Below are 18881 nucleotides of genomic sequence, written 5' to 3' on the forward strand. Positions count from 1 at the left end.
AACTGCCCTGGAGGCTGAATTATTAATTGGATTTATCAATTGGAAGTTTGTTTGTACAAAATGGATTTATAACAAAGAAGTCTTACAACAGTTATTTAATCCAGGCTCTGGTGAAACCTGAGGGAAGACACTCTGATGACTAGAGTATTCAACCCACCCTAGACAGTGCTTGCCAAACTCTTGCTCTATGGAAAAATGTTCCAAATCCACACAGTGGTGCATGCCTGTAATCCCAGGAACTCAGGAGGTTTAGGCAGGCCTGCCCAGGTTGGCCTGGAACTTGTAATCTTCCTGCCTCAGCCTCCTGAGTAGCTGGAATTAAGATGTAGGCCATTGTGTTTGGATATATCTTTAGTAATTAATTATGTATGGTTTTGGCAGCTTTAATTTTTGGCATAATCTTGCCAAGTTATTGGAGGTGATTCCCTTTACCCTTTTAGCTTTTAATATTGCCTCAGTTCGGTAACATAACAAAAATACTAAAATGAATTCATGCTTTCTTTTAAACCATAATCATGGAATTTTCAACGTTTTATTTTGAAGAAAACCAATTTAGAACTTAACAGAAAATTGACGCAACCTGATAAATGCACTGATTTTAATGTTTATATAGTTACCTCATGAGGACAAAAATTTGTTTAGGTCTGTCATCTTTCTTAAAAACACAGTACTCTCCACTTGATGGTATTTGACGAATATACTGACGGATTGATTTTAACCACAGAGTTCTGAAAGACTGAACAGTGGCTTATTGTTTAGTAATGGGTGTCTTTCTAAAGTACAGTCCCAAGTTTTGCTGTTTTGCCTTGTAAAGCACATGGGGTAACATGTTTTTTCAAAAATATTATCCTCTTCCAAGATAAGAGAAAAATAGCACTTAGAGGATTCTGTTGGTTTACATTCTAATTTAAATGAGAACAAAGTGTGTGGTCCATACCAGGCAATAATAGTACGAATGCATTATCGTTTATCGAATTAAAGAATAAATTGAGCAATCATTTAACTTGAGACAGTTCTCCTAACAGTAAAATAAATTTATTACTACTTATTCCACCTCCCACACAAGATTGCTGTCAAGTGATTGGATGTTTATGCAAGGGCTTTAAAAACTGTAAAAGCACATTACTATTTTAAAGTGGAATTTATGTGTTGACTTAATGTAATTCCTAAAGCTAGCACTATTATGACTGTCAATTAATTATATTTAGCATTTCTATTAAAGCCTATAACTAATGTACAAAATTGTTTTAAACATGTATTATAATTGTAGTAGTTTGGATTATTCCTAATTATGTCTGGTTGCAGGACTTTGGTGCCTATACAAGTGATTGTGAGAAACTCATAATTTTAAGGAAAAACAGACTTCTCGATTCCTATTTTCCACTACACAGAAATGTCTGGCAAAATCAGCACGACTCAATGATTTCAACAGAGCACCTTAAAGTATTAAGCGACCAAAGTCTCCCAACGCAATTTTCCCAAATTAAAACCACTCTGATGAACAAACAGCATCCAGTGGGCAGTCGGAGAACTGGGGTCCGAGACCAGAGGACAAGAAAGACGAGGAACCCCCTCCCCCTCCTCTAGGGCGTGCCGCAGGGCGACGACAAGGATCCAGCGCCCCGGACGGTTGGGGTCCCCGAGCCGGCGGCCCGCACCCGTGGCCAGTTGGGGTCAGCGAGCGTCGCGGCCGTTGGGAACTCCAGCTCCCAGCAGGCATCGCTTCTGCTGCCGACGCGCGCGGCGGCGCTGCCCGCTGGGACTCGTAGTGCGGTCCGGGTAGGAGAAAGGGACAGCCACCCCGGCTCCCTCCACGCACGTTTCGGAAACTGGGCCTGCAGGGGATCACACCGGCCCACTGGTGCCCAGCCTCCCTCGGGATCCGAGCGAGTGGAGCCGGGTGGCAGCGGCGGGAAGAAGGCCCTGTCGACCGCGCACGTGGGGGGAGGTTGGCGCTGAGGAACCCGGAAGCCCCGCGCACCGCCCACCGCCGCGGTGACGGGTTAACGCTCCTCCCGGTGGAGGTGGGGGCGGGGTGTGCGCGAAGAGGGGCCGTCCCAGCGACTCCTCCGAGGACCGCCCGCGAGCGGCCCTCCCCTCCCCCACGGCCCTACGCAGCGTGGCCCCGCCCCCGGACGCGGCGCGTGCGCAGAAACCCCGCCCCTCCGCCCTAGCCCCACCCCCACACCCGCAGCAGCCGCCGCCGCCACCTCTCCCTTCCTCTCTGCTTTTTCCTCCTCCTGTTTTCTCTTCCCTCCGCCCCCTCGCCTCCTTTTCTCCTCCTCCTCCGGCGCCGACGCTCGCGTAGGGCCCTGGCGTCAGACGCGCGGGGGCGGGGCGAGTGCGGCGGGGGGTATAAGTAGAGGGTGCAGGAGGCGGTGCTTCCCCTTCTCCCCGGCGGTTAGTGCTGAGAGTGCGGAGTGTGTGCTCCGGGCTCGGAACACACATTTATTATTAAAAAATCCAAAAAAAATCTAAAAAAATCTTTTAAAAAACCCAAAAAAAATTTACAAAAAATCCGCGTCTCCCCCGCCGGAGACTTTTATTTTTTTTCTTCCTCTTTTATAAAATAACCCGGTGAAGCAGCCGAGACCGACCCGCCCGCCCGCGGCCCCGCAGCAGCTCCAAGAAGGAACCAAGAGACCGAGGCCTTCCCGCCGCCCGGACCCGACACCGCCAGCCTCGCTCCCAGCCCGCAGCCCTCCGCCCGCGGCAGCTGATCGACCCCGTTCTGCGGCCGTTGAGTAGTTTTCGATTCCGGTTGATTTTTGTCCCTCTGCGCTTGCCCCCGCTCCCCTCCCCCCGGCTCCGGCCCCCGGCCCCAGCACTCGCTCTCCTCCTCTCACGGAAAGGTCGCGGCCTGTGGCCCTGCGGGCAGCCGTGCCGAGATGAACCCCAGCGCCCCCAGCTACCCCATGGCCTCGCTCTACGTGGGGGACCTACACCCCGACGTGACCGAGGCGATGCTCTACGAGAAGTTCAGCCCGGCCGGGCCCATCCTCTCCATCCGGGTCTGCAGGGACATGATCACCCGCCGCTCCTTGGGCTACGCGTATGTGAACTTCCAGCAGCCGGCGGACGGTGAGAGCGAGGCCCGGAGGGCGGCGGGCGGGCGGCCATGAGGCTCGGAAGGAGGCGGGTGGCTAGGCCGGCGGGCTCGGGGAGGGGAGCAGGAAGGCATGTCAGTCCCCGAGGACCGGAGGGGAGACGCTCGGGCGCGGGCACCCCTGACTGTGTCTCCCGGAGCCACGTTACTCTGCCCGGGGGCAGCCGGCAGCCGCACGCCCCTTGCATGCCCGGCCACTTCCTCCTTTGCGACCATTTTCTCGTCTTCAGCCGCTCTCAAACTTTAGGGTGATGACGCGCCAGGGGGGTGGGAGAAATACGCTTCTTCTACTGCGCTCCCGCCAGTAACCGCGGGATTCTGGGGTGCGGGTCGCTGAGCACCTTTCTGAGGGAGTAGGTGTAGGCGCTGACACCACCCAGGGCTCTGGCCGGCGCCCGGGTCTCTGAAGGAAGTGCAATTCAGTGCTCGAAAAATACCACGTGTTGAACCCTGTAACCTCACAGGCCCAAGGCCTGTTCTGCTACTGGTCCAATAGCTAGGGTTGGCAGGGGACGACCACAAGGCCTTAGAATAAAGTTAATAAGGTAATGTGTGGTGGTGGTCCTCAGGTTTGTGGTTTTTTGTTTTTTTTTTTTAAAGGATTTAGTGATTGATGAAACGCAAATGACCAGTGGGACATGAATTTGGGGTTTTCCCCTAGACAAGCATTTTTCTTGCACTAAATGTAGGGTGATGGGAGGAGGGGATATGGAAGAAAATCTTTTAAATGACAGTTTCCCAGACAATTTAGGTCAGTTTTATCAAATTGGTCCTTAGTTTATAGTACTGGTAATGTGTTCTGTGCATATATGTACGTGATTTTTTTTTCTTTTTCCTGAAATAGCTCCTGTGGTTTTAAGGAGTTTTTCTTTAGATATATTAGCTAGTTTTGGCTGTAAATGGCACTCATTAGTGTAATATGGGGGACTGACCATTAACTCAAATAGTTCAAGTTTCTTTTTATTTTTAAAATGATCCAGAGTGTCGTGAATCTTGAAATGATTGGATACAGAATAGATGGAAATAGTTTTGTATTTTTATTTTAAAGTTAAAAAGAGTTAACAAATTTTGATAAAGGTAGGGTCTGACCAAGAGTTTTATATCTGACCCAATTATGCCCCCTCCATATTTATTTTCATTTATAGAAATAAACTTAAGTTCAATTAGTTAATGAGTTTTTCAATAGACAGCGTTTATACTGAGATTTTGGGTAAGGCGGAATATTGAGTGACAAGGAACCAGAAGTTGTTGTAGAACTGCACTGCAGTTTTCCTGCCCTTTTGCTCTGCAGACAGTCACTTCAAGTATCACTTCATAACAGTTCTGAAGTCTGAGTAGTATATATCACTGGATATAAGATTAGGGAAGATACCTTTTGCAGCAAGTAATCACAACATAAAAACTTGGTAAAAAATAAATAGATGAATTCTAGAAACATGGTAACTTGAAAGTTTTTTTTTTTTTTAAGTGTCACACTTTTAAATCCCAAAAATCTATTTTTTTTATTTCTTGGGATTTGTATAGGTACAATTTATCATCTTTCCAAGTAGTTTTTCTATTTCCTTTAAAAAAAAGAAATATTGCTGCACTGATGGAATAGCCTCAGAAAGTGACCAGTATTCCATTTAACAGGAAGAGGTGACTCATTCAAAAGACTCTCAAGCACAGTCAGCTAAAAAAAAAAAAAAACTGGGGGAGCTGAGTAGGTGTGGTCAATTGATAATGAGCTGACAGCTGATTATCAGGATATTCTAGAAGCTGGAACTTTTATTTATAGAAAGTTGCTGGAAATTTTGTCCCATCAATAACTTTACGTTAACGTTAGCATGGAATTTGTCAAGTTGTTTCAATGCTTCAAATGGACTATTTTTATAGAGATTAGTCTTTTTACCTAAGTTATGTTTTTCTATTTAGTTTTTAGTGTTTCTTTAATGGGTAGAAGTGCACATACAAGCTTTCACAGATTCCAAAATTAATTGTAGGATAGATTTTCAAATTTTCTAGCACTATACAGAAAAACTTGAGTAAATTGTCACTTGTTAAATAAACCAGAGGCTAAGATAAAGTTAATTTTGTGTGTCAAGAAAGTGTTAAAAGTGAGTTGTATCTATTGTAGATCAAGATATTCAAAAATTATGAGATTATTATGCAATCAGTATGTCCAAAAATTAGACATTATTCAGATCTTGCTGTAGCTTTACATTTCTTTCCATGGTAAATAGGTAGTTATGAAAATCCAAATTCGGGAACTAATTTTTGTTTTTTGAGTGAACTGTTGGCAGTGATGAGCAATGGAATGACCAGTTTTGACAAATAGGAAGAAGTGATTACGTCCAGAAACTGTTTTCAGCCTATTGATAATGTACAATTGCCTAGTCTTTTGTGTTGCTTTTAACAGATTGTATGAGAAGGAATCTCTGTTTTATGATGCCTAGGAACAAAAAGGTGCTTTTAAACTTAATGGCATTTGAGGGAAGATTGTTTCACAAATACATTATCAATATGCCATTCTTTCATATGTGAAGTCTGAGGCTTCTGATTATTTTTCTTTTTGCATTATACAATGTATAGCTAGACTAGGGTATAGTACTTGAAAAGTCCAACCATCTTGAAGTTTTTACAGTAATAAAAACTTACAAGGCCAAAGTTTTTACAGTAATATTCACTCAGAAATTTTTTTTCTTACAGCGGAGCGTGCTTTGGACACCATGAATTTTGATGTTATAAAGGGCAAGCCAGTACGCATCATGTGGTCTCAGCGCGATCCATCGCTTCGCAAAAGTGGAGTAGGCAACATATTCATTAAAAATTTGGACAAATCCATTGATAATAAAGCACTGTATGATACATTTTCTGCTTTTGGTAACATCCTTTCATGTAAGGTAAGCAAAAATGTGACAGGTAAACATTCACAGTGTTTAGCTACCTTAGTTTAGTCCTTAAAATAGCAACTGTGCTGTTAATGGCTGTCTTTATTTTCAAAATATCTGGGGTTAGTCACTAACAAATTATCTCTGCACACTGGAAAAATGTTAAATCAATAGCAAATAATGAGAAGTGGCTATGCATTTTTTCCCTAGGTGGTTTGTGATGAAAATGGTTCCAAGGGCTATGGATTTGTACATTTTGAGACACAGGAAGCAGCCGAAAGAGCTATTGAAAAAATGAATGGAATGCTTCTAAATGATCGCAAAGTGTAAGTATAGAGATTTAGTTTGTATTTTCAATATGCTTTTAATGGTTCCAGGCCCATTTTAAAAGTTAGCATGTTTGTGCTCTTAATAAAGAAATGGTAGAAATTAATAAACCATATTTGATAGGTTTTATAATTGTATTTTCTCCACATTCAGTGTAACATACAAATAATGGTGGGTTTAATGTAATTGGTCAACCTTTAAACCAAAAAGAAATAGAAGATAAATGGGGATATAAAGCTTTTCCAAAATAAATGTATTTTTGAAAAATTCAAAATCCAGGCAAACTTTCCTCTGATACTAATTAAATTAGTCCGTTTTATATTTGAGGAAACCGTGGCTAAAATAATTTAATTTTACACAATGTTATTGACAGATGGGCTGACCTATACACTGAGTAGTCTGCACTCAGCCCATTCTGTATGACCATATTGCTGGGACTGCCACTATTTATGATCAAATTATAAATGAAGCAGAGTTAAGTCTGATTTGTGATTAATCTTTCTTGAAATATTGATTAAAGGTTGCAAACTGTAATGGCACTGATTAAAACTACAAGGCTATTTATTTTAAATGCCAGTTACTTCTTTTAATCATCTGGGCAAATGAGAGATATTCAGCATCATTTGTATAGGTTGAGCATCCCTGACTCAAAAATCTCTGAAATCTGAAACACTCTCCACCAACATGACAACAAATCCAATTTTGACATATTTCATTCATTTTAGGGGATGCTTAACTAGTGAAGTCCATAAGATATTCCAGATTTTAAGACAACTTCTGCATCAGGAATGATGGCACATTCCTCTAGTTCCAGAAAGATTGAGGCAGAAAGATTCCAAGCTCAAGGCCAGGGTTATCAAAATTTAGTAAGGCCCTAAACAACTTAGACCATGTCTTTTTTTCCCCTTAAAAAGGTGGTATGTATTTAAGTGGCAAAGCATTCTTGGGTTCAATCTCCAATGCTAAATGAAACCACTTATGGTCCTAAGAATTTCAAATAAAGGTTACTCACCTTATATCTACAATTGAAATGCTTGTTATCATAACTTCAGGGGAAAAAATTAAAGGCACATTCATCACTGACAAGATCCGGATATAAAGACTGATTTTGAGTATATAATAATGTAACTGTTATGGAAAATAGTGTTTCACTATGTAGAATTATAAATTCACTTATGGGTTGGGCACGGGAAACCATGACTGTAAAATTTCAGTGACTCCGGAAGCTTGAGGCAATGGGATACAAGTTCAATGCCATCCTCAGCAATTTAGTGACACCCTAAGCAGCTTAGTGAGACCTTGTCTTCCATAATTAAAAAGAAAAAAAGTTTGGGTATGTAACTCAGCCATGGAACACCATTGGATTCAATCCCTAGTACCAAAAAAAGATAATTTATATTCCGTTTGAACTATGATTCCTATGACTCTGTCCTAGGAACAAATTGCAAGAGCAGAAATTGGCAATGTTTACAGTGAACATTTATGAAACCAAGAGCATGGAGAAGCTCCAACTTATTTTTGAAGAGGATAAAAGAGAACTCTTATTTCCATAAATGAATATTTTTGAACAGAGGGCAAAAAGACACAATTTGAATGGAATTATAGCTTTTTTCCCCCCTGTACTTTGCTATGTATTACAGTATTTCATAACATTACTGTTTTTATATTGGGAAAACTGTTTTTAAAAGCATGCTGTTGGTAATATACTTCAGTTATGTCAGTCATTTGCATTCTAGAAATACAAGTACAGAATTAGGAAGTTTAAATTTATGTTTTAGGATATGGCAAATAAAGTACAAGAGACACTTTAAAATAGCAATCATGAAAGCTTTTATTTAGGTCTCTTGATTGACATGGTCACACACAATTACTTGTATTGATAGACCTGGATTAGCCAGAGAGAACAGAAGTGTGTGTTAAGAGAAACATTTTTGTATTGTGGTTGTAGTTAAAAGTTTCTTTTTTATGTATTTCATGTTTTAATGTCTTAAGTTCCTATTTACGTGTAATGTGATTTTTATTAGAAGTTATGAAAATTCTCAATAACAATTTTGAAACTAACCATCAGACTTAATTAACAGAACCTAATGTCATAGTCCTTACATATTTTAGATTTGTTGGACGATTTAAATCTCGTAAAGAACGAGAAGCAGAACTTGGAGCTAGGGCAAAAGAGTTCACCAATGTTTACATCAAGAATTTTGGAGAAGACATGGATGATGAGCGCCTTAAGGATCTCTTTGGCAAGTTTGGTAATGTGTCTGAATTAAATTTTTACACTTGGAGTTCTGAGTAACTGCTCAACATTTAATGTTGACTGATATTGATACTAAAAAGTAAATGAAATGAGACCAAATACTTGAAAATACTAATAGATACTTAGATTAAGCTGCAGATCATTATACTATAAAGTATCATATAAGTAGAATTCTATCCAGTTTAAAGGTTAATAGCATTAGATTAGCACAGTAAGGTGTGACTGAAAAATTAGTTTTTTAAAGGCTTTGTACCATTAAGATGCTGGAATTTAGGCCCTAATAGGGTCCCATCTCATCAGAGGCAAGTATTTGATGAAGCCAGTTTATAATGGAATTCAGTGTCTAGTTAACAGGTATCCTAGTTAGGCTATTGGGCCAGTTGCAATATCATCATTTTTGAGCAATTTAAAAATAATCCCATTCAAAGATGAAGCCAAAGGTGGCCATCTGCATATATGAGATGTTAAAATATTTTTTCCTTGCTTTTCAAAGTAACTTCATCAAACTTACTAATCAGCCTTACTTTGGGTTAATGGAGTTAACAGATCAGAAAATGAATATTTTTATTGTACATTTGCAGATAATTTACTTGGCCTCAGTCTTTGCTTTCCTCCTGTTGAATTTAGAGGTGGTACTTCAAGTAATTAGGAAATTGATAACTTTTTTTGTTGCCGGATTAGCATGCCATATTGAACCTTCCTTTAAGCAAACAGTTACTCTGCATAAAGATAAATCATGTAAGATACAGAAGATAACGGATGTCATGATTCATATATTACCCTAAGTCTTCTTTAGTCCAAATCCTTTTGTATATTTCATGTCCTATATCTAAATCTTTAAAAATTAGAAGTTATTCCTACAATTGGATTATTGTGTTTTATCACTTAATCCAAAAAATTCATGCTTGTGAGTTGACTACCAGTATGTAACTATTTGGATATTTTGTTTTACATAATAGAGGTACATTAAATGAAAGAGTCTACCTGTGCCTGTATATCTTCTAGATTCTCTATAATCTAATGTAATTTTTAACCTTTTTCTTCCCCTACTTGACTGAGATAACCGCCCATCTCACTTAAATATTTTCCACTTGAAAAAGGTGAGGAAAAGAAGCATGTGTCTTTAGTGATATGACTCTTCCTCCAGATAATTGTTATTTTTTACCAGAGGGTCCAGCCTTGTGTTCTCTCCTTCCACTCCCTATTGAAAAGCAGATGGGTCAGGAGTTCCTAGTTCTTAATTCTGAAATGTAAAATTTTTAGCTAAAACCGGAAACTCTTTCAGTTTTTAACTTATAGTTGGATAAAATATTCCCCAAAGTAGAAGCTAGAGTCAGAGTAGGAAGTATTTGTTTTCTTAGAAGTAAAGAACACCAAGTGCCTGGAACATGGGAGACTTAGGGATCTCTGGGGTCTTGAAATTATTTTATCCCCTTTTCCCCCATGCCATTGTTTTTGTCTGTTGCGATGTGAAATATATGAACATTTTGTGTGGAATATCTTTGAATTATTAAAAACATTTTTTAGGACCTGCCTTAAGTGTGAAAGTAATGACTGATGAAAGTGGAAAATCCAAAGGATTTGGATTTGTAAGCTTTGAAAGGCATGAAGATGCACAGAAAGTAAGACTTAAATATAATAATTAAATGTAGTGTGGTCTTCCTGTACCCTTACAGTAAGGGGGGGTATAGAGTTAATTTTTTGTTGAAGTTTATGTGCATGTACCAATGGCTATTTTCATATTCTTGTACTCGGTTTGCATATATGCATGAGTTCAAGAATATAAATTGGGAACCTATATTGTCCTCAAACCTCAAGATTGGGGATGGGTTGTCTTTAACTTAGTAATCTCACAAATTCTACTTGTTAAGAATGAGCTTTTATATTACAAATTATTAATTTAAATGTTTATGATTCCTGTAAGGCTGTGGATGAAATGAATGGAAAGGAGCTCAACGGAAAACAAATTTATGTTGGTCGAGCTCAGAAAAAAGTGGAACGGCAGACGGAACTAAAGCGCAAATTTGAACAGATGAAGCAAGATAGGATCACCAGATACCAGGTTCATTTTTAATTGAATAAGCAAAATAAGACAGGGATGAGGAAACCTATTTTACGTTCATTTCAGTTACTTCCAGGTAACTGAGGGTTTGAGAGGGGAAAGAAGAAATGGGATAAAGGAATAGGAGCTTTGCTTAGGTACCATTGTGGTGGATTTTTAAAATTTTTCTTCAGTTTTTCTTTCGCCCCCTTCTTTTTAGGGTGTTAACCTTTATGTGAAAAACCTTGATGATGGTATTGATGATGAACGTCTCCGGAAAGAGTTTTCTCCATTTGGTACAATCACTAGTGCAAAGGTGAAAGTTATGTTTTTTAATGTTTTTTACTGTTCTGATATTTTCATTCCCATGAGTCAGTCTGAGTAGTCAAACCCCAAGCAGTGAAGATAGCGATCATATTTCCTTTTATCTGAAATCAGAGATTATGAAACAATAGTAGTAGTCTAGTTCAAACTCTGAAATTTTGATTTAAAAATTTCACTTCTACATGTTTTTATCTATTTTCTATTACAGTTTTTAACTTATAGTTGGATAAAATATTCCCCAAAGTAGAAGCTAGAGTCAGAGTAGGAAGTATTTGTTTTCTTAGAAGTAAAGAATGCCAAGTGCCTGGAACATGGGAGACTTAGGGATCTCTGGGGTCTTGAAATTATTTTATCCCCTGTGTCAAGTTCAGTGTCCAAGAACTGCTCTATCTATGCAAAGTTTTTTTGTGTATGTAATTTTGCTGGGCACAGGAAAATTTTTACTCACCCCATGGCAGTCTTTCTTACTCAGTTTTTCCCCACAACCCCATTGACAAAGTTATTTTTTTTTAAGAGGTGAAGTGGATGCATACAAATAAAAAATGCATGTGCCATATTTGTTTTATGGTTCAGCCTGTGCTTTTCTAGTAATACTCTGAATATGATAGAATATATTCTTGAGTGTCTATCCTTAATATGCTTCCTGAAAGTTTAAATTTAAATTGAATATTGTGTATCAGTTTCTTTTGATTATATAAAGCATGCATGTTTTAAGTCCTTTGTGGATTATACTCTCACTTTGCAGGGAGGTGAAAGGTTGTAAGAATTTATTCTGGAACAGGAGATCATTTGTTAATGCTTACTAGAAAGTTTTAACCAAGCAGAATAAAAGGGTAAAATAAGAAAGAAAAGCCCTCTATTCCCCATATTCAGTCTGCAAAAGAATCTCTTCTGATTTCCATATTGGAAATTCCGTACCTGGCTTTTAGCAATAAAGGTGAAAAAAATACCTTAAATACAAATCAATATCTATCATTATATGAAAAGACAAATCGTGTAGTATGACTCCTTTTTCTAAAAACTGTTTATACATATATAAAAAAAAGTCTGAACAGTATGGAAAATCTGTATATTGTTACTTGTTTGGATAAACATGTAGGTGGTTTTTCATGTTTCTACTATTAGAACCATTGCCCTAATGAACATTCTTACATCTAAGTTTATAGAGTTGGAATTGCTATTTATATGGCATGGATATTTAAAATTGAGACAGCCAATTTATGCCAAAAAGGGGAAACAAATTTGCACTGGTCTTGTTTCTTGACAGAATTTTCAATTGAGTAGAAAGTAGGATCTCATCTTCTCACATTGTTTTTTTTATTTAATGAGGTGTGCTCTTGTGTTCACTAGTTTTGCCTTTGCATTATTCTATATTAGGTTAGATGTATTTTTTAAGAGAACATTTTATGTTAGTCCTTTGTTTTATTTTGTAAGTATTTTATTTTTTTATTATTATAAAATATTGTAAGTATTTTATTATCTCACATTATCACTACTATTCAATAAATAATCTTGGAATTAATATTAAACATCTGAAATCTCAAAAAGTTACTGCTGTGCCTCTCTATTTCTTCCAGTTTTCTTGCTTGGCTAGGAAAATGTATATGTATAGTATTTGGATATTGAGGAAGAATTAATTAATGAACTCAAGGGATTAATAGGATTACAGCCTTAACAGAATTTAGATACATGATTCATTGATTAAAATTGATTCTTAATTGGTAGTACTTTTTACTACTTCATCCTACCATTACATTAACTTTATTTTTTATTTATTTTTTAATAGGTTATGATGGAGGGTGGTCGCAGCAAAGGGTTTGGTTTTGTATGTTTCTCCTCCCCAGAAGAAGCCACAAAAGCAGTTACAGAAATGAATGGTAGAATTGTGGCCACCAAGCCACTATATGTAGCTTTAGCTCAGCGCAAAGAAGAGCGCCAGGCTCACCTCACTAATCAGTATATGCAGAGAATGGCAAGTGTACGAGCTGTGCCCAACCCTGTAATCAACCCCTACCAGCCAGCACCTCCTTCAGGTTACTTCATGGCAGCTATCCCACAGGTAGGTTTTCATGTTTGATCATTGCTTAATATGTTTTGTGTCTTCCAAAATAATAAAACCTACTGTGGATTATGATTGAATTGGGAAAATGCTAATAGAGTGTGAGGGCTGTGTGTTTGAAAATGGATAACTAGTTGCATTTTTTTTTTCATAAAATTAATACATACATTTTATTTGCTTGTTTTTGCAGACTCAGAACCGTGCTGCATACTATCCTCCTAGCCAAATTGCTCAACTAAGACCAAGTCCTCGCTGGACTGCTCAGGGTGCCAGACCTCATCGTAAGCCTTTTAATTAAGATTGGGAATTTGATTAAAAATATACATGAAGCAAATCAAATTAGCCTTCTGTTTCCATGTTCTGTTTCCATGGTATATTATTGCTGTTCATAACTTATGGTTACAGGTGTTTATTTTTTGATGTTATAGCTTTTTTGTTTTTTATAAAATGCTATATTATTCCTGTCTTAGTGAGACAGTATAATGTCTACTGTTTTCCTTTATGAATATTTTGGGAACAAATCTTTTATTTGGTTAGGTAGTCATCTAATCTAAGTATCAGGGTCCTGTCCTTTAAGTTTTCCTCTGTGGAATCGAGATAAAATATTTTCATATCTTAGATTAATAAGTACTTGTCATTGTATGAATTAGTGTTATAATTTACACTAATCTAAAAAGTCTAGGAAAACAATTTTGAAACTCAGCTTTTAAAAAATGGACCACTTTCAGCCTTTTGTGCAAACTTAACTCTAAAGCAGCATAACCCATTCATTCAGTGAGGTTTTCCAGTTAATATATGTTTGTATCTTTAAATACAGCATTCCAAAATATGCCCGGTGCTATCCGCCCAGCTGCTCCTAGACCACCATTTAGTACTATGAGACCAGCTTCTTCACAAGTTCCACGAGTCATGTCAACACAGCGTGTTGGTGAGTCTTAATCCTTTCTGTAAAGAATTGCTCTCTAATTTGAAATAACATGGTAAAAAATGGGGGGGAATAATTTTTTTTTTTTTTTTTTAAAGCTAACACATCAACACAGACAATGGGTCCACGTCCTGCAGCTGCTGCTGCTGCAGCTACCCCTGCTGTCCGCACCGTTCCACAGTATAAATATGCTGCGGGAGTCCGCAATCCTCAGCAACATCTTAATGCACAGCCACAAGTTACCATGCAACAGGTGTGGATTTTAATAATTCTTTTCTCTAACCATGGGATCAAACAGGTTAACAGAATGAATGAATCCAAGAAATACTAAGTATAAAAGATGGGGTTTTTTAAATTTGAGAGTGCATTTCTGAGTTTGTACATGTTACTAGCTTTCTTAGCCTGTATTTTTAATTTTTATACGTTCCACAGTTTACACGTTCTCATTCAGTTTTTCTCAATTACGTTTAAATGGCAGTCTGTATCACTGCAGTGATTACCTCTTGGTGACTGTTTGTGCTATTACTGTGCTTAGAAGTTTTCCTATTTTATGTCTAGCCTGCTGTTCATGTACAAGGTCAGGAACCTTTGACTGCTTCCATGTTGGCATCTGCCCCCCCTCAAGAGCAAAAGCAAATGTTGGGTAAGTATCTTTGACCCACCTTGTCCGTAACAAAGGCTAGAAAAGTTCAAAGTTCACTTAGACACTCTGAACTCAGAAATGCCTAGGGCAGGTATGTTGTTGATAATGGATAAGGTAACAGGGAATTAACTTGGATCCCACTCCCATTTTTGGAAGAAGGAATTTGAACCTAATATGAAGACAACTTTTGACTACTTTCGGCACAGATTTAACAGCTGAATAAGTAACATCACTTGACAGACTTGATACCAAGAAGAATTACTGCTTTGTGGTCAATCTTGTTCTTCCTGGTGAAAGAATGAAATGATGGGTTGTGGGTTAGCATAATATATACAAAAATAAAATTCCTAAACAATAGTTTAATATGGGGTCTTTAAATTTTTTGATTGAAGGGAGCTTTTGAATGTTTTCATTCCTAGGTGAACGGCTGTTTCCTCTTATTCAAGCCATGCACCCTACTCTTGCTGGTAAAATCACTGGCATGTTATTGGAGATTGATAATTCAGAACTTCTTCATATGCTTGAGTCTCCAGAGTCTCTCCGTTCTAAGGTAATTTATCATATGTCTTGTTACCTCTTGTCCTTCAGGGCTTTTTATAGGAACTTATTTCTATAGAACATTTACATAGTGCTTTGTTCAAGCTATGCACTGACATAGGAGCTTTATAAGTATTGTAAACCTTACAATAGTGACGGCTATCTATCCTCGTTTTGTAAATAGGGAAACAAGAAGAGAAGTTGAATGTTGGGCTCAGTGTTCACACCACTGGTAGATGGCATTCAGTTTAGCTCCAGCATCCTTAATGACTGCTGCTTATATCATCAGTTCTTTCCAATCTTCATCTGAGGATAAGAGTTTGTCTTTTAGAACTTTTATTTTCATTTGACTCCTTTCCTGAACCATTTTGTTGTTTGGTTCTTTCATTAGGTTGATGAAGCTGTAGCTGTACTACAAGCCCACCAAGCTAAAGAGGCTGCCCAGAAAGCAGTTAACAGTGCCACTGGTGTTCCAACAGTTTAAAGTGAGTTTACTCTTTTGTGGGTTTTTTGTTTTTTTTTGTTTTTTTTTTTTTTGTATCAGGAATTGAACTCAGGATACTTGACCACTGAGCCACATCTCCAGTCATATTTTGTATTTTATCAAGAGAGAGGGTCTCCCTGAATTGGTTAGCACCTCACCGTTGCTGAAACTGGCTTTGAACTCAGAATTCTCAGCGTCCTGAGCCACTGTAATTACAGGCATGTGCCAGCGTGCCCGGCTTCCTTCATCTTCTATAAAAGTTTGCTGAGGATGTTTTGAAGCATACATAGCAAAAAAAAAATGCAATTCCAAGTAATTTATGTGTTCCTAGTTTTTAAAAATATATAAAGAATTAATGGAATATTCACCTGTTAACCCTGATCATGGCTAGCATTTTTTAAATCCCCGTACTTTGAGATTTTTGTATTGTGAACTTTATAAGCTGTCTTTATTGGGTGGTGGACACAATAGTTGTCCTTGGACCTTTACCATAATTGCCTGTCATTATTCCCAGGATATAAGAATAGCTTTACAGCTGTGTACAGCTAGGATCTGGGACCTTGGGTTTGCTAGTGCTTTTTGTTAAAGGATCAGGTTTTGTGAGACATGTTGTGTCTATAAGAATTTTTCTATTTTAATGTTATAAAAGTAGCTATGGATGGTATGGAATGAGTATGGTTGTTTTCCAGTAAAACTATAGAAATTTGGCCAAGGGCTTTTTTATTTGATACTGACAAATACCAGTATTTTTCTTCCTAATTTTTTTATATTACATTTTCAGATTGATCAGGGACCACGAAAAGAAACTCGTGCTTCACCGAAGAAAAATTATCTAAACATCGAAAAACTTAAATATTATGGAAAAAAAACATTGCAAAATATAAAATAAATAAAAAAAGGAAAGGAAACTTTGAACCTTATGTACCGAGCAAATGCCAGGTCTAGCAAACAGTGCTAGTCCTAGATTACTTGATTGCAACAACAAAAAAAAATTTAAAAAATCACAAAAAAATAGTAAAATATAAAAACAAATTAATGTTTTATAGACCCTGGGAAAAAGAATTTTCAGCAAAGTACAAAAATTTAAAGCATTCCTTTCTTTAATTTTGTAATTCTTTACTGTGGAATAGCTCAGGATGTCAGTTCTGTTTTAAGTAACAGAATTGATAACTGAGCAAGGAAACGTAATTTGGATTATAAAATTCTTGCTTTAATAAAAATTCCTTAAACAGTGCATGGTTGTGTTTATTTTAATTTATTTATCTTGGTAATGAGCATGTGTAAATAGGTAATCTTAATGGTGCAAAAATGGGAGTACCTGTTGCATAAGATTCTTTCATAAAAAATGTACTATATGTAAAAAAGCCAGTTACTGTAATGTATTTCATGGATTGAGAATTCCATATGAATCCTTGAGCCAATATATATTGTTAAATGGTTTTTAACATTTGATTTATAAAAATTAAGACCCATTAACTTTTGAAATTATGGTAGTTTATGACTTGAGATTTCTACGCTAGAAGATAATTAGCTAACCCCTTATTTACAAGGGACAAAATAGTAACAGTGGCTACACTGTATTTGTTGGAGAAGAGGGAACAGATAACATGGTATAATTAGTATAATTTTTATATTAAATGTTAAGCTAGACTTGGCTTTAAGCATCCTTTTTAAGGATGGGTGTATCATCTGCCCTTAGGCCCAGGACATATGCATATAACTAATGATCCCATGCAGTTGGCATTTTTGAAAATGGTTTGATTTTAACCCCTCTCCCATTCTACATACTACTGCAAGTTGGCTTTCTCAGTTGCATATCTGGTTATCTCATGATCATGCTAGAAACAGGTCTTCTGAATAAAATAAAAACCCTGGTTTGTGACAGTGACAGCTATGCATGATGAAGCCTTATGATTCTTCTTGACCTGGAATGTTTTTCAATTTGCCAAGTCTTGAAACAAAAGATACACAAACCTAAACCCTCCAACTCTGGCTGAAACTGGGGCACCCAGTGGACAGTCTTGCTGTAGGCATACCCTGGAGGGAGTGATTGTTCACTGAAAATTTCTTCTAAGGATTGACTAAAGTGCTTTAAGGAAGGCAGAGACTGTTACCATCTTTCTCAACATTTTTAGTACAAAATTTCTAGTTTTGAACTTCTAAAGGAACAGGCTTTAGCTGTAGTTTTTAATCTGTGAAGTTCCCTACTAGTTCCCAAAACAAGCTTTATGGATAGGGTTTGCATAGACAGCTTTATACATGGTGGTTTGGAATTAAGTATTATGGGAAATGTGTTAGTTGTAGCAAGTTTACATGATTGCTGGGCGAGGACAACAAATCTGCAAAGTAGACCTTTATGATTCTGTAGGAGTTGTTTTAGGAGAAACAACAATTACTTGAGGATTCTGTATTCACAAATTTGCTAGCTGAACAAAAATCATTTGCAACCCCCAAATAGCTGTTTATGCTACTTTCCAGTCATTCATGGATATGTGTTGAGCAACAAAAATCAGGTCATCTGACATTCTCCTGGATGAGATTGGTGGTTTCTTGTTTTTGACTATCATACCAAATGTCCCTTTTTGTGATCTATCTGGTGCCATGTTCACATTTTGTAAACTTTATGTTGGTGATTTTGCAGTTCAGAATGGCCCCCAGACAGGAATTATCCTGGTGTTAGCTGTGAGTTCAATGTTAATTAATATATAAGGTGTCTTAATGGAAACAATGTAAAAAGCTAGGCTATGTATTGATCTACTGTTAATTACATGAGGGGCTCATAGGAACCTTACCCCCTGTATTTTTTGGGGGCGCAATGAGTTCAGTATTGGTGTCTTTACAGAAATAACTTCCTTGAATGATGAGAATTCACTGGTTATACCCAGTACGTACATAGTTTTGCAGTCAGTGGTAGTTGAAACTATATAGTTTCATAGGATTTGAGGTGGAGAGCAGAACTACATTGAACTGTCATCTATTTTTCCTTATAAGGCATATGTAAGGCTACATCATTTGGAGGTTTTGACAAACTAGGTGTACATGACATTTTTGAGTACTGGAACCTAACCTGTAGCCTAGATTTTTTTTTCCTTTTCTCCAATTCAGCATGTATATTAAGACTTCCATAGATAAAATCGTGTGTTATTTACAGTATGCTATCTTTCATCATATTCCTTGCCCTTCAGCTCAAATAGACCACAAGTGAGAGAGATGGAGAGTACTTTGAAATTCTCTGATTTTGATGTGGAACCGTGGCCCCAGATTATTCACTTGGAGTATACAACCGAAGAGGTTCTGGATACTTATGT

At 37.8% G+C, this 18881-nt stretch overlaps 1 protein-coding gene across 2 annotated transcripts; it reads left to right on the forward strand.

The window, feature by feature from the left end:
• Nucleotides 1–2388: 2388 nt before the first annotated feature.
• Nucleotides 2389–16828, forward strand: Pabpc1 (poly(A) binding protein cytoplasmic 1). 2 transcript variants are annotated; one of them, XM_026383058.2, is made up of 16 exons: nt 2389–2739; nt 2853–3081; nt 5795–5988; nt 6187–6302; nt 8416–8555; nt 10088–10182; nt 10485–10622; nt 10822–10917; nt 12712–12984; nt 13175–13265; nt 13802–13912; nt 14008–14162; nt 14468–14552; nt 14972–15102; nt 15481–15574; nt 16355–16827. In XM_026383058.2, the coding sequence occupies exons 2-15, from the start codon at nt 2889–2891 to the stop codon at nt 15571–15573; spliced, it is 1911 nt and encodes a 636-aa protein (XP_026238843.1). In that variant the 5' UTR covers nt 2389–2739; nt 2853–2888; the 3' UTR covers nt 15574; nt 16355–16827. The 2 variants fall into 2 exon arrangements, with proteins under 2 accessions (XP_026238843.1, XP_026238851.1); XM_026383066.2 differs by having other exon boundaries at nt 2389–3081; nt 8416–8546; nt 16355–16828.
• Nucleotides 16829–18881: the final 2053 nt, after the last annotated feature.

This window comes from Urocitellus parryii, chromosome 7, assembly GCF_045843805.1.
Source record: "Urocitellus parryii isolate mUroPar1 chromosome 7, mUroPar1.hap1, whole genome shotgun sequence".
Lineage (NCBI taxonomy): Eukaryota > Metazoa > Chordata > Mammalia > Rodentia > Sciuridae > Urocitellus > Urocitellus parryii.

Bases quoted from the DNA above. Each gene is read 5' to 3' on its own strand.
- Pabpc1 (XM_026383058.2), top strand. From the start codon at position 2,889: ATGAACCCCAGCGCCCCCAGCTACCCCATGGCCTCGCTCTACGTGGGG. The intron at 10,183-10,484 runs GTAAGACTTAAA...GATTCCTGTAAG, and splicing joins GGCATGAAGATGCACAGAAA to GCTGTGGATGAAATGAATGG. The intron at 15,103-15,480 runs GTAATTTATCAT...TTCTTTCATTAG, and splicing joins CAGAGTCTCTCCGTTCTAAG to GTTGATGAAGCTGTAGCTGT.